Source organism: Amphiprion ocellaris, chromosome 18, assembly GCF_022539595.1.
Source record: "Amphiprion ocellaris isolate individual 3 ecotype Okinawa chromosome 18, ASM2253959v1, whole genome shotgun sequence".
NCBI classification, from domain to species: domain Eukaryota; kingdom Metazoa; phylum Chordata; class Actinopteri; family Pomacentridae; genus Amphiprion; species Amphiprion ocellaris.
In genome coordinates, this window is record NC_072783.1 from 14,907,689 (window position 1) to 14,922,799 (window position 15,111).

Consider the following 15,111-nt stretch of genomic DNA (forward strand, 5'->3'; position numbering starts at 1 on the left):
AATTATAATATAATGGTCCCTTATACCTTCAGTTGTATTACTTTTCACACTTTGGCAACAATTTTGCCTTGAAACTCAAACAAAAGCCTGACAGGGAACAATAGGTGTCAGTCAGCAGTGGACGAACTGCTCCATGTCGATCACGTCCCCATAGCAACTGCCTGATTAATGCAAACACTGGTTACTACGGAGGCCGCGACACAATCAGTTCATCCACTTTGACCGAGACAGCGGACATGGAGGACTCACCTGCCGCCGAGGACCCCAGACTGGACTTCATAGCGGGCTGCGTGCTGAGGACTTTCAAACTGAAACGGGACAAGTGGCAGAAATGCGTGTCCAGCGAGGACAACCGGCAGCTGCTGCAGGAGTTCGTGGACAACTCCGAGCAGAGGCTCCTGCTGATGTCTGTGACCGCGGCGGGGCAGCTGCAGCCCGCCGCCTCCTTCACTGCCACCCCTAAACACAAAGCAATGTACTTTCTGAAACTGGGCAAAGCGGCTCTGAGTCCAGAATCCATGAAAGAGAACCTGGTCTACGGGGACCTGTCTTACGCTCCACTGGACCAGTTTTCTGCTCTAGTTGAGGAGGTGAGCAGCAGAGCAGAACACGTTAATTATTGTTAGCTACATGGAGGGCGGGTTGGAGCGTGTGGAGGCTTAGAATTAGATAAAGACTAGCACTTTGTCAGTAATCCAATACAACACCCACCACAATGGTCGAATACCGAAACCCGTGTTCTTATGTACTACTGCTTTATTCTTCTACTCCTGCACATTTCAGAGACAAATATTAAACTTAGGACACGAGGACGTCCTATTTCCAAATAGGACGGTGTCTGCAGTTGCCAAGCGGATCTAACGATGCAGTTAAAAATAAAAAATCTACAGAACAAATACTGGTAAGACCTAAACATCTGGTTAAATTGTTACAGATATGCATCTAAATGTTGGGGTTTGAAATACCAGTGATGGGGAAATGATTCAAGTACAACGTAATTGCAAAGCAATCGGGTAAAAGGAATAGATACGTGTTTGAAACAGCTAAATAACGATTAAACTGTGAAATTAGCAGCCACTTAAGTATAGTCTATAAAACTGTAGTGAAATCGTTAAAACTGTTAGCTGCAAATAATGGCTAATAGACGAACTGCTTAAAAGTAATGATCAAATGGTTGAATTTGACAAAGTTAATGGTAAATAGCTAAAGTAATAGCTAATACTAGAAATGGCCAAAAGTAAAATTATTTCGCAGGAGTAATGGCTAATGGTCCAAATGACTAAAACAATTTGGCTAAATGGTTTAAATTGTTAAAGCTTGCAGCTAAATGCTGGAAATAGTTAGCTATAAGAAATGGCTAGCGTTGAAATGGCTGAAAGTAAAGGCTAAATCAAAGGTAATAGCTAAAGGTTTAAAATTGTTACTGCAATGACTGAAACTGGCTTATAATAAAATTGTTAGCCACAAGTATTCACAAATTGGTTAAAATGACAAGAAGTAATGGCAAAATGGTTCAAAGTGGTAGTACAATGCTTGAAATGGGTGCAGGTGTAAATATTAGACAAATAGTTATCTGTAAGTAATGGCTATAGTTGAAATGGCTAAAGGTAGTGGCTATATGCTTTAATTTGACAGTGGACCATGGCCATCAAATAGCTATTACTTTAGCTATTACTTTAGATATTTACCAGTGACAAAGGTAAATATCTAAAGTAATAGCTAATGCTAGAAATGGCTAAAAGTATTGGGTAATGGCTGAAATCACACACACACACACACACACACACACACACACACACACACACACACACACACACACACACACACACACACACACACACACACATGCAAAGACTAAATGGTTGAAGCAGTTGAAACTTGTATCAAAATGCTGAAAATAGTTAGCTACAAGTAATGGCTAGCATTGAAATGGCTCAAAGTAAATGCCTGCAAAAGTTAGTGCAAGTGGCTCATACTTAAAATGGCTAAGTAAAAACGATGGCCACAGGTAATGCTGTGGTTGAAAAGAGAAGTAATGTCTAAATGTTTAGAATTGGTAATGTAATGACTGAAATAAAAAAAAAATCAAAAATCAAATCAAATCAAATCAGCTTTACTGTTATCATAGCAAGATGAGAGAGCGTTTATCCAGGATCCAAAAACCAGATCAGCAGTTTAGTACTCTGATAGCTTGACAGAAATGAATTAAAGTAAGACAGTCAGTCAAAAGGAATTGCCAAATGCTTCAAAATGTTAAGTGGTTAACAGCTGCAATGTCTAATGGTTGAATTTGTAAGCATAGGTGACAAAGGCTTGAAATGGCTTAAAGTAAAATTGTTAGCCATAATTGATGAAAGATAGTTTAAATGACTAAATGCGACAAAATGGTTCAAAGTGGTACTACAATGGCTGAAATCGGTGGAAGTGTAAATATTAGACAAGTAGTTTTCTGTAAGTAATAGATATAGTTGAAATGGCTAAAGTAAATAGCTAATGTTTGAAATAGCTCAAAGTAAAATGTCAGTTGCATGTACTGGTTAATGCCTGAAAGACAAGTAATTGTAGCTAATATGATAGAGAGATGCACCTGAGTGGATACAAGGTTGCAATGTTGAGCATCTGCCACTCAAGAGCTGTGCAAATGCAAACTTAACCCAACTGTGCTTAACACTGAGCATTCAATTGTATAAGATATTGAAATGGCAAAAAGTCATGACTAGACCGTTGAAACTTAACCATGGTTCGTCATGGCTTGGCTGGCAGAACCAAGTGTACACACAGGTTGGACAAAGAAACTGGTGGACAGATTTAGTTTTTTGTAAAGTAGAACAGGAGCTACAGTATCGTGAAACCTGGGGATCGTGCTGTTATCTGGGTGTCTTGGGATGAAACCTGGGCTGAGCAAGGTAGGAGGTGGGGGGTTTGGCTCCCACAAACTGGGGGCTGAGGAGGGCAGATGAGGGAGACGGACAAGGCTGGAAGTCTGGGAAAAGAGGCTGAGACACTGGAGTACCTGAGAATAAAAGGAAACAGGAGTTACACAAAACTGTATTACTGATGAAACTGTAAAATATTAGATAATGGCTGGAAGTGTAATTCAGGTTGTGATAGTCGGGATGCCCAGAGACCAGATTCAGAAGCACACTAGATGAGATTGTTGATGTAGTATAATTGGTGAAGCTCTGCACTATCTGCAGCACTCCTGTCTCCACTATTGCAATAAAGTACCCAGATGCACAAGTAGGGTTGTGTGTCTGTGGCTGCCTATGGTTAAAACAGATAAAAGGCTAATGGTTGAAGCAGTCAGATTAAACTGTTTTGCCACAAGTAATGGTTTAATTTCGAAAAGGCCAGAAAGAAAAACTTCAGCACTTATTTATTCACGTTTTATTTTGCCCAATATATCTGTATTCAGCATACTGAATGAAGGACCTTCATTTCGAAAGAATAAAAAAAAATTATCAGTTGTATTAATAGACACTTACAGCTCCATTATAGTGTGTTATTAACAGCTTACTACTTGCAAAGTATATGATTAAAACAAAGACTTTAAAGTGGAAACTTTTAATGTAGATGTAGTATGTCCATCTGGGACCTAAATAATAATGCAGACATTTCCTACAGTAATGTATGCATTTGTGGTGTATATAGTATTAGCAGACTTTCTATTTGGTAACTCAATTGCAAAACTAACATGCTCACATATCAGAGACTCTTCATGCACAAAGAGTGTATCTACAAAAAATTAGTTGTTTCACTTAGCTCCACTTCTGCTAGCTACAACCTTTGATTGCTGCTGACAAGTTAATTTTGGTAACTTTACATAAGCAAAAGATCATTATGCTTCTTCCCCCTCTTTATATGTTAAAAAATTCCCTTAAAGCAAGCATTTACTTTTAACAAAGCACTCTTAACGTAGGCTGACTACATGCAAGCCCTTTTGTAAGAAAGGTACGTTTATTTGATTTTGCAATTTCTCATTATTTCATTTGTTGTTTAGAACAAACAATATATTAGAAAGACATTAAGTTCTTCAAGCCATCATGAGTTTGTTCCCTGTGAAAGCTATCTTTCACAAGGAACAAACTTTCTTTCACAAGGAGCTTAATAAGGAGACACCCCTCAAAATAAGCTCTTTAATGCAGCAGATGGTCTCAAATTTGATTGGACAAAAGATGAATGATGAAATTCAAGAAATTAAGGTAAATACAGAAGAAGGCCTCAATGCGCTCTTCATTTTGAATGTTCAGTATTTATGAGTTACTGTGGAACTATAAGGCACTGTGTGGTTGGAAGTATCTTTAAAAAATCATGCGTAGTTGCTGTTAACCTTGGTGCTTCCTTCTAGAGCTCTGATCTGATGGCCAGTTTGATATATACTATATATGTGAAAATGGTGGAAGAGAAGAGGGTGAATGATCTGTGATGAAGGCAGCAGAACTTAGCACTATAGTAACTGGTACTGCGTAAGTGTTAGATATAATTATTTAAGAGGGTTTTTTCAAGTTTCTCTTAATACAATTTTCATTTTTCCTTTTGGAGACTATTTGTTTGGAGACTACAGCTAAATGACCCCCTATTTTTCCAGCGCATATTTTTTATTTCATTTATTTTGCCAAAGTAATTTTTTGCTCTTTACATGTCTCACCATGCTGTCTACACCTCTCCTTGCAACATTACCCACGTTGAAAAAAATCCTATTTCCTTACACTTCTCTCAGGTTGTAGTCCCATTGCTCTCAAACAGTAGGAACCACACTCAGTGGCCACAGGTTGTGTCACAGGACATCAGGCGCCATGTCCACTCCCTCCAGACCAGTATTTTTGTGATGTCAGGCCAAGTCCAAGGCAAGACTCTGCTGCCTCTTCCTGCAGGTTCAGAGGGAGTCGAGCAAGCCGCCCTGGAGACAGACAAAAGGTAAGCAAACGGCTGTGGGATGAAGGATCATGTCAGTGCATCATTTGCTGCGCTCATATATTCCAAAATGGCTTACTTGTGAAACATCACAGGGGGGAAATAGTGGATAGGAGCATCATTCACTCCTTGGAGTCTGCAGTGATTGAGTGGAGCCATCAGATCTGTGCCATCCTCAAGACTGACTCCTCTGAGGCTCTGCTGGAAGGCAGAAACCCCACACCTCACACAGAGCTGCTCTTCTGGAAGAACAGGTCTGCACCTCTGTTATTATACACACAACTTCTGGGAAACATTTGCTTTAGTGTTTTAACTGTGACAAAATAACACATATTCCTACAGAATCTCAGAGTTTAATTCTTTTGTAAGTTTTTGCTGGTCCTGCTAATTATTCAGTTTTCAGAACACCTGTGCAAGTGAAAAATGTAATTTGCAGCCTTGTGCTCTCTTTATTTTTTTGTGGAAATAAATCTCCTTACATAGCAGAATTTTATCTTATGAGGCCAATGTTCTCTACTTTTACCATTAGTTTTTCCACTGAATTAATGAAAAAAAAACTTGTTTATTTATCATTTGTTTTTTACTTGAAGATTTGCAGTTAAAAGGTTTGTCTGCTCTGTTTATATCAGCCATTGATTTGTTCAGATTTTGAAACTAAGTTTTTAATTGACAAGTACATATCCCTTTTGACTGTTTACACCAGGCATTGATATGCATCTTGGTTGATCTGATTTCAAGTGGACAGCCATAAGTACTTCAGTTCACACCTGGCATTAGAATGCAAATCCACGTGTCATGAGAGGGCAATTGTGATCGCTCTGTGCCTTTCTATGTGTCAATAAACACGTAAATCCTCTCTAGTTGCACAGACCCAATGCACTATTGTTTTTCAAAGGAAGCAACAATGCACTCCTGCACCTCGTTTGAGAACGAGAATCAGTTTGTACTTCTGTTTATGCAGATGAAGTCAGTTGAGTGGTTGGCCTTTAATAGAGACACCATCATGTACATACCACTAAAAGAATGTGACCCTGTGTGCCCTTCTTCACCCTCCAAATGTGGTCAGAGTGGCTGGATTTCTGTGAATCCTTAATGTCTTAAGTGTGTTCACACATGCACTTTGTGAATTATGAACAGTGGTTTATTGTACTTCAGAATTCTCCTAAGTGTCTCTCATACATGGAGCACAAGGTTATGCCTTACAGTTACGGAGCTGGTACTGATTGAATTAGTGACGATTTTCAGGTAGCATTTTTTTATTATTATTTTCTTGTGCTTAAGGAGTTAAAGACACATGCAACACACATACTAGTTCATGCAGTGGTTTGAGATAGTTGTAACTAAAAGTTTACCTGCAGTGACTGCCATGTGAAAGTGTTCACAGCTAACTACCTAACAAAACCAATGTCAGCTTACAACAAGCTAGCGTTAAGCTATTGTATGACCTGTTCAAACTGAAGAATAAAAGTAAAGCTAATTAGAGTAACATCTTGATTAGTCTGACTCACCAGATGTAGGCTGTCAGTGATGCATTTTATGGGGCTTTCTTCTTTCCTTCTGCTATTTACATGTTCCTGTTTTCAAATTTGACTTCACAGTGGAAAGCAACACCAACAACCTGTGGGCAGCAACCTACAAAAGTGAAAATGAAAAATTTTGCAGAGGACTTGCATTGTGCAGCCATGCTATTTTTCTTTTAGTCAAATTATTTTAATGTCATTTCTCAGCTCTCTGCATGCAAATGTTTACCAAAATAATTCCTCTGTCACAGGGTGTTTTGAGGGAACACCAAAGTCACATCCTTTGCTTAGCCAGACCTTTTTATTTTCCTATAACAAATGATAATTAAGTGCAGCAAGGCCATTCTATGCTGCAGAATGGGCTGGCTAAGAGAGTTTACCTCTTACTTAACACTTGACTGTTTATGCTGTTGGTTTTATGTTATTAGGCAGCTGGTTTATGTTTCATTTCTTAGGTACTCCATTAATTAATATGTTATTGCAGTCTGGAGTCCACCATGGGGAGAGATTTTCCACTGGTGACAAAAAAAGTATATCTTACACAAAATACTTTAGCTTAGTCATAACTGAAGTCGAGTACATGGAGATTAGACACTTCACTAAATTAAATACATTTGCACTATACAAAGTAGTTCTTCCATAGAATACTAAATAAACTGCGTTCCATGACAAAAACTCAGCCTGAAGTTTTGTACATGGTCAGACCACAACTGCTCCTGTAGAAGTTCTTTCAGGGCTGTTTTCTTGGCAAGGAAAAATCACCTGATAATAACAAAAATCTCTTGCTTGTTGCAGTGACTTCCCGTTTATATTGATTAAACAGCACTGCAGAATCTTTTAGTGACCTATTTGTTCAATATTAATGCTCATACATTCTTCAAATTTTAATTCGGTAGGTCACTAGTTTGAAACTATGCGGTAGTTCTGAAATTAAAATCGAATTTCGGCAGAGCTTCACACAAACACACATCAGACTTAGTAATGGACTTGTGAAAAACTGATGCAACCTAATTAAACAGTGTTCTACAACTGTGACAGTAATCTTTATGTTTTCCACCTTTTTCCTCCTTGTAGATATGCAGATTTGGAGTGCATCCACTCCCAGTTACAATCCTCCAAGGTGATTAAAATGGCAATGGTGTTGGATGCTGTGGAGAGCAGCTACTCCCCTGCGTTCACAAACATGCAGCAGGATGTACTTGCAGGTAATGACACCATCTACTTTTTTTGATAAGAGAGACAAAACATAATGAAACAGTGTGTTTTTGTAGGGTTTACATGTGATTTAGAATGATTTATCATCATTTACTTTTTCAACTATATTTTGAATTTGAAATGACTACAATCACGTCTTCACTTACCAGCTCTGGAGGAGGCAAAAGATATCTGCACCTACCTGAGGCCCCTTCAGTGTCTGTTTGAAGACATGGAGAACGTAGAGTTTCCTGATGTAAAGGGTCAAATCGGCCCTTTGATGCACACAGTATGCCTGGTGTGGGCCAACTCTAGATACTACAACACCCCAGCACGCCTCATCGTTCTGCTGCAGGAGACCTGCAACCTCCTCATACAGCAGGTCAACAGTTTCTTCTGTATTTTTTGCGCTTTCAAACTTTATTGCTAAGTACGTGTACGGCAGTGTTTTTGAACTGCACTTATCAAAGATCATCTGGGTGGCTGGAACTGTAGTTTTTCTGACTGTGGGTGGAACTCTTTTCTTTGTTTGCTCAACCATGAGTGCTTCTACTGTTCATGCTATCAAATTCCCTATTATTCATTTCCTTAATGTGGAGTTTATTGGTAGTAACTCGCTGTTTTCACTGCAAAAAATATAGTGTTGTAAAAACCTTCCGCAGGGAAAAACCTGTCAGCCACCAGGGATGGATCAACTGACTAGGGCAGCCTGGGGCTCCCCAAAGTTCCTTCCACTCTCTTTGGATTGTGTACATATCGCATGGCATTTAAGTACACACAGTGCACATGGCAGACTACGCATAGCAGTTTAATTTTCTTTTGCCCATGCAGCTACTAAACAACACAGAGTCAGATAATAACGGCAGTGCATCACAAAAACAGCCAAAAAACAGTTGAGAATAAATGAGTTATATGCCGAGAAAACACCAAGAACACAGAATTTTGGAAATTAAATTCACAAGACAAAACCCTGATATACCTTGAGATTGTAACTCACAAATTTGTAAAAATAGTAATAGTGAAAATATTGTTTTTGCTTCACTTTGCATGGTTTGAACATCACACCGTGTGTTATGCCTGCAGTGGGTGACCTAATCAAATTGTATTTTGAAGTCAGATTTAGGCGTAGGTAAATACTTGTGATTTTAGTCCAGAATCACCATATTGACACAAGCTCTGTTGCTTCTCTTCACTAACGTGTGCGTTCAGCATTTCTGGTGGCCTCTGTGGTGCGAAGAGGCGGATTAAATCTTGCAATTTAAACTAACTTAAAAATAATTCTTGTAAACTTATCCATATGTAAGTTTTTATTCTTGTAAATTTATGACTTTTAACTGCAAAATTCTCTTTTGTCTTGAAATATTACTTGCCACCCCCAAATTATTTGACTAGAATATCACTTATACCCCATCATAGAATGGACACGAGGATTGATACAGCATGGATTTCATGAAATTCACTTTTCCTGCTTTCTTTGCACCAACCTTAGCAGCTAGATCTATATACCTCGTCTTAGATGCAACACCCATTTAAACAGAGGATTCAGCTCCACAGTCTGCCCTGAGACTCTGATGTACTCAAATAACTGACAATTTGTTTCAATTTTTAAAAGCTGCTCTCTGCTGACACCATAGTCAGACGAATTCTGAGCACAACTTCATAGTTGGGACATTTCTGTCCAATGCCCATGGGTAGTTAAAGGGTTTGAAGTGTTGTACTGTTCGTTGGAATTTTATCTCTGATCATCCTCTGTGTTTATGTCCTGATATTTATACACTACCATTCAAAAGTTTGGGGTCACTTAGACATGTACTTATTTTTGAAAGAAAAGCAGTTTTTTTCAATGAAGATTACATTAAATTAATCAGAAATCCAGTCTAGACATTGTTAATGTGATAAATGACTATTCTAGCTGATTTTTAATGGAATTTCTACAGAGGGGTACAGAGGCCCATTTCCAGCAAGCATCACTCCTGTGCTCTAATGGTACATTACTAGCTAATCATGTTGAAAGGCTATTGATGATTAGAAAACCCTTGTGCAATTATGTTAACACATGAACAAAAGTGTGAGTTTTCATGGTAAACATGAGATTGCCTGGGTGACCCCAAACCTTTGAACACATAAGTCTACTATGGTTCCTTTGGAGATCAGTGTCCTCTGTTTCATACAGCTTAGTCAAATCATAAGAAAATCCAAACATGTTGTCAAATCCTTGGATTTGTTTTGTAAAACTACGAGAACCTGATTACCTACACTACCAGTCAAAACTTTCTCATGCACTGTTTTTTATTTCATTATTTTAAACTTTGTAGATTAACACTGAAGACATCAAAACTATAAAAGAACACATATGGAATTATGTTGTAAACAAAAAGTGTTAATCTTCAGTATTAATCTACAATGTAGAAAATAATACAAATAAATAAAAAGCATGGAATGAGAAGGTGTGTCCAAACTTTTTACTGGTAGTGTAAGATGCTGATCTCAGTTCAAGATACACCTTGGATCTAACGTGATACTCAAGGAGGGCCTTGAATTATTTTTTTCATGTGACTGAACTCACATAAAATTCACTATGTTTAGTAAAATAAAAAGTAATGGGAAAAAAAGTGTTATAAGAGAAGCAAGACACCAAAGAGCTACACCTCTCACTCATCCCTGCCCACAATGGCAATTTCTGTGAACTTTACTAATACTGGAAATTTTTTTTTTTTTTTTTTTAGCTTTGAGAGAGCCAGGCTAGCTGTTTCCCCGAAAGTCTAGTTTTTATGCTAAGCTAAGCTGCTGCTAAGCTATGCTAAGCTAAGCGATTCCAGTTCCAAACTTATTTCCTAATCTCACTCTTGGAATTATTTCCTCATGGCTGATGTTAGTTCTATGGTTTGACCAATATGTTTTTTCAGGAAACTGGATATCTAATTTTACAAATGAAGGACATTGATAATAAACATTTGGAACCAATATACAGTTGTATTAAAAAAGAAAATCTTGGTGTTTAAAAAAATACCATAATTACAACTACAACACAAAACTTCACTGGGATCCCTTTGTTTATTTGTGTTCTATATATGTTTTCATTAAAAGAGATATTCTTCTACATTTATCCATCAGTGTTGATAGGCTATTTAATGTGATGTATAAACAGTCAGACAATGCTGTGGGTGGGACTACTGAGAGAGGTGGCTACATCAGAGCCAAAGAAGCACATTTTTGTTTTTATGTTTTTTGATAGTTGATAATTGGCTAAAAAAAAAGAACAATATTAGTAATTGTAAAAATGCTAAACATCAGATTCAACATCAGATTAAACGACCCTTTGTCATTTCCACTTGTTTTGTGGTGCTGGGCTTGAATTGGGATTTGCCGTATTGCTAAACAAAGCCGTCCACAAAAAAATTCGGACAGTGACTCTTTTGGAGAACCTGAAAGCACATGCACTTTGAGGCAGTGAGTGGTTCCCTTCTCTGTCTCTGGTGTTTGATTGTGCTTGCCACAACTATTTAAAGTTGACGATGGTTGAAATCATTGCCACAGCTTGCCATTAAATGAACAGCGTAGAAAGCATGGAAATAAAGGAGCAGCTCTTTCTGGCTGCATACTGAGATTAAAGCAGGACTAGAGTAGTAGTAGAGTAGTGGTGGAGACTGTTGGCAGAATTGGGGTGTGTAATGACATCGCCCGTTGGTTTGTGGACTCTCCTTTATAAATGCCTTGAGTTTAGAATTTGGCTGTTGCCATCTTGGTCAATTTGTAAATGATGGTCCCATTTAGAGTACAATGGATGATAAAGCAGTGTATGCTTTTACCTTGTGATTGCCGGGTGTCCACCCTATGTCTTACTCTTCTGCAGTATGTACGACCATCTTTCATGTACATTCTATATTAAAAACATAGACCACTCATGTCACTGAGTGGACAATATTACCAAAACTGCAGCACGTGTATTATAAGCTTACATATCCCAAACTGACTTGCTACTGCCCTCCAATACCAGGCCCGGATGTACCTAGTTCCAGAGGAGGTTCTGAGGGGAGAGGTGTCTGAGTGTCTCATGAAGGTGCAGACAAGCCTGGAGGTCCTGCAGCTCTTCAGGAGCACCTATGAGGACCGTAGAGCCAATCTGAGACAGTACCAGAAAAATGGGAGCTTGGTTAGGCCTTGGGACTTCCATCCATTCTTGGTTTTCTCTGGACTTGACCGATTTGTTAACAGAGTCAAAACCATAAAGGTGAGCATCAAATTTTATCAAAATGTGCCAACTCCTAAAAAAAAATGCCTGCAGTCTTTGTATGATAACTAGAATGTGGCTTACTTTAAAAAACAGACCTTTCTTTTCAATGATACAGCAGTTTACCTTGTTGACTGTCTCCCATTTGTTTCCCTGCAGGACGTCCTTTTAACAGCTGTGAACCTGTTGAAGCTTGAGAAATTAGAGATTGGAGGTGTCAGAGGGCGAGCCCTAAGCCACCAGGTCCAGCTGCTCCATCAAGAGTTTGTGGACACTTTCAAATTCTTCACAGAGAAGCCTTATGACTGCTTGGATGTCAACAACATGGTACGGATTATTAGGATCACGGGGTGAATGGGAGTTTTGCTGACTTGCCTGCGGGGAAAATAGACTACTATTTTGCTGAGGAACTTTAAGGGCAGCTCATTTTCACAAAAGTTTTATGAAGTATGAGAGGCTAAAAGTCCAGTGCAGTTTTTATCCCTGAATATTTCTATGTCTGGCAAACACCATTGCAGCAGTGCCCACTTCAGTGTGTGAGGAGTAAATTGTTTTTCCACCAAAACAGACTTTTTTCACTGTCATCCAGCTGCTTAAACAGCTGAGTTATAGCTAGAAAAGCAATTTGCTTTGCTTGTGAGAAACAGTCAGTGTTCCCTGTTGAATGGCTTTGAGTCAGTGAGATGTGAAAAGGAATATGCTGTGCGTTAGCTCGCACTGCTGTGTGGTGTTTTGGCTGTCGGTCTAACTGAGCTTTCTGCCCTGCAGGAGTTTGAAAAAGATGTGAAGGAGTTCAATCTGAAGGTGGATGACACAGAGCGACGACTAGGAGCCGTCTTCTGTCAGGCCTTTGATGATGCCTCCGGACTAGAGAACACCTTCAAGGTCTGGGAGTGTAATCTCTTTTTCTTACACACATACACACACACACTTTCACACAAGTATAAAGCCCTTTCACCTATCTGATATCTGCAGGTTCTGGATATGTTTGGCAGCCTCTTGGAGCACCCGTTAGTGGCTGCAGATGTTCTGGACAGATACCCTTTCCTTTGGTCAATGTTTGACAAAGAGCTGGATTGCTGTAAACTCCTCTACAACAAACACATTCAAGCTACAAAGGAGCTTGGTGAGACTCATGACAATGCCTGTATTACATAATACAATGTGTGAAACACCATGTTACAATTGGAGGTCTTGGTGGTGTGGGTGGTACTTTCAAAGCAGAATAGGTATACATCAGCCACTCGATCCAAATAGCTATGCAAGAACATGGACTGATGAGTTTTGTTTAAGCCTCTTCACTTCTTTGTTCTGTGGGATAAGGATTGTTGTGGGTCTTAACAAAAAACAAGCAGAGATGCATAAAGCACTTTTTTTTAATGTGTATTAGTTCAGTGCCAACTGTCAGACAGACTTAGGACTTTTGTAAATGAAGACTTTTACACTTAATAGACAATATCATACTTTAAGAAAGTAAGCATCCTTGGCTCAGCTGACAGATCTTGTATCTGTGCAGGTTCCCATAAGGTTGAAAAGTAATTTCAAGCTTTAATCCAAATTTTCACAAAAGGCGTGGGGTCAAACTCAGCAGTAGGTGGCATACAAACTAAATCTGCAAACTCATGAGAACCTATGCTGTCCTACTATGTTTGATTTAGTAGGGTGCATGTGTGCATCTGATGCACAAACATCTTCATTTATCTATTATTCTGTCAGGTGTACCCCTGATTTCTTGTCAGAAAGCAGAAAACTTTTAGTTACCCTGCAGACCTTGCGGCATTCCTCTGCTGACATAGAGACAAGTATTGCACATCTTCTATTGTTCGTTTTTGTGTCCAACCCATGACATGTATATTGCTTGTACAGTGGTCCCTCTCTATATCACAGTTCACTTCTTGCGGTCTCACTGTATAGTGGATTTTTGGATTGGGTTTGGTTCTGCGGATGTTTCGCTATATCACGGAATTTTGCAGTTCCGATATCTTTTCTGTAATGGTTATTGTGGCAAGTCACATTGAAAACCAACACTGGGAAATGTATACCTGCTTTTTACACACTATATAATTGCCAAATGCTTTTATTTTGACACAGACAACAATATAAATGTAGCAGGAAGTCATCAAACTCACTACACTTCACAGTCACGGTCCTCACAACATAACGCTTAAGCAAACTAACTAGACTGACTAATCCACAAAAACACAATAAAACACAAATACTACTAACACTGGAACACTAAAATAAACAACAATAATGACATTTAAACCCCCAACAACCCGAAGTCCCATGGTGCATTGAAGCACAACAGTTCAGTCATAGTAACCAGTGCTGTCATCGCGTAGCGTCCAGTGCTGGGCTCTGATTGGCTCAGCGACCACAGCATCAGTCTCCTCTGTCTCCTGAGTATAGTATATAGTATAGTGTGTGGGGAGGATTTATAAAGCCTTAACATATATCAACAAGAAAAGCACTCAGAGAGCGCAGTACTCCGCCAAGACTGTTCATTCTCTGACCTTGCGGCTGGACACAGGTGTGTTATGCATGTGTGCGTGAATTGCCTGACCTAAACATGTAGCGGGCGGCGGGAATTGATGGGACTCAGAAACACCTCCACAATTTAATCAATCAGTTGTTCCTTGTATCAATTCTGATAAGTCGGCACCAGTGGATTTGTAGTAGGATCATATGATCGTCAGCAGGGAGCCGATGCAGCGTTCACTTGTCATGGTTACAGTGACGCCATGCCGGCCGCTATATCATGCAATGGGAAATCCTTAACAAATCCGTGGATCCAGACTATAAGCTGCATCACTGCCAAAATCTAATCACTTGGTCCTTGTGTTATTTCTGACCTTCCCTGAAAATTTCATCCAAATCCATTGGTCTTTTTTTGAGTACTGTTGCACAGGACAGACAGATTCACAGACAAACGTAGCTGATCGTCACATAACTCCGTTTGTGGTACAGCGGGAGAGCCGGTAAGAGCGCAGTCCGTGTTTGTTGTGCTGAGAAGTGAATAAAATCTGCAGAAAACTGTCCTGTCATGCTGGGGATGTTTAGCATGGAAGACAGCAAAAGACATGAGCATAAAAACGCTAAATAATTGCACCCGGCCTGAGTCACAGCCCTGGAGACGGGTGAGTCGACCAATATTTAAGGGTTACAATATGGTCGCTACTTCGCAGATTTTTGTCTGTCGCGGGAGGGTCCGAAACGTAACCTCCGCGATAGATGAGGGAACACTCTGTATAA

The 15,111-nt window shown here is 39.3% G+C and overlaps 1 protein-coding gene across 1 annotated transcript in view; it reads left to right on the forward strand.

The window, feature by feature from the left end:
- Positions 1-201: 201 nt before the first annotated feature.
- dnah9 (dynein, axonemal, heavy chain 9) overlaps positions 202-15,111 on the forward strand; it is a 248,565-nt gene continuing 233,655 nt past the window's right edge. Inside the window, exons 1-9 of the mRNA XM_023276189.3 lie at positions 202-590; positions 4,721-4,917; positions 5,010-5,168; positions 7,509-7,639; positions 7,799-8,010; positions 11,626-11,859; positions 12,019-12,186; positions 12,628-12,744; positions 12,835-12,985. Coding sequence (XP_023131957.2) covers positions 237-590; positions 4,721-4,917; positions 5,010-5,168; positions 7,509-7,639; positions 7,799-8,010; positions 11,626-11,859; positions 12,019-12,186; positions 12,628-12,744; positions 12,835-12,985 — 1,723 coding nt within the window. The 5' untranslated portion in view covers positions 202-236. The remainder of the gene's footprint in view (positions 591-4,720; positions 4,918-5,009; positions 5,169-7,508; positions 7,640-7,798; positions 8,011-11,625; positions 11,860-12,018; positions 12,187-12,627; positions 12,745-12,834; positions 12,986-15,111) is intronic.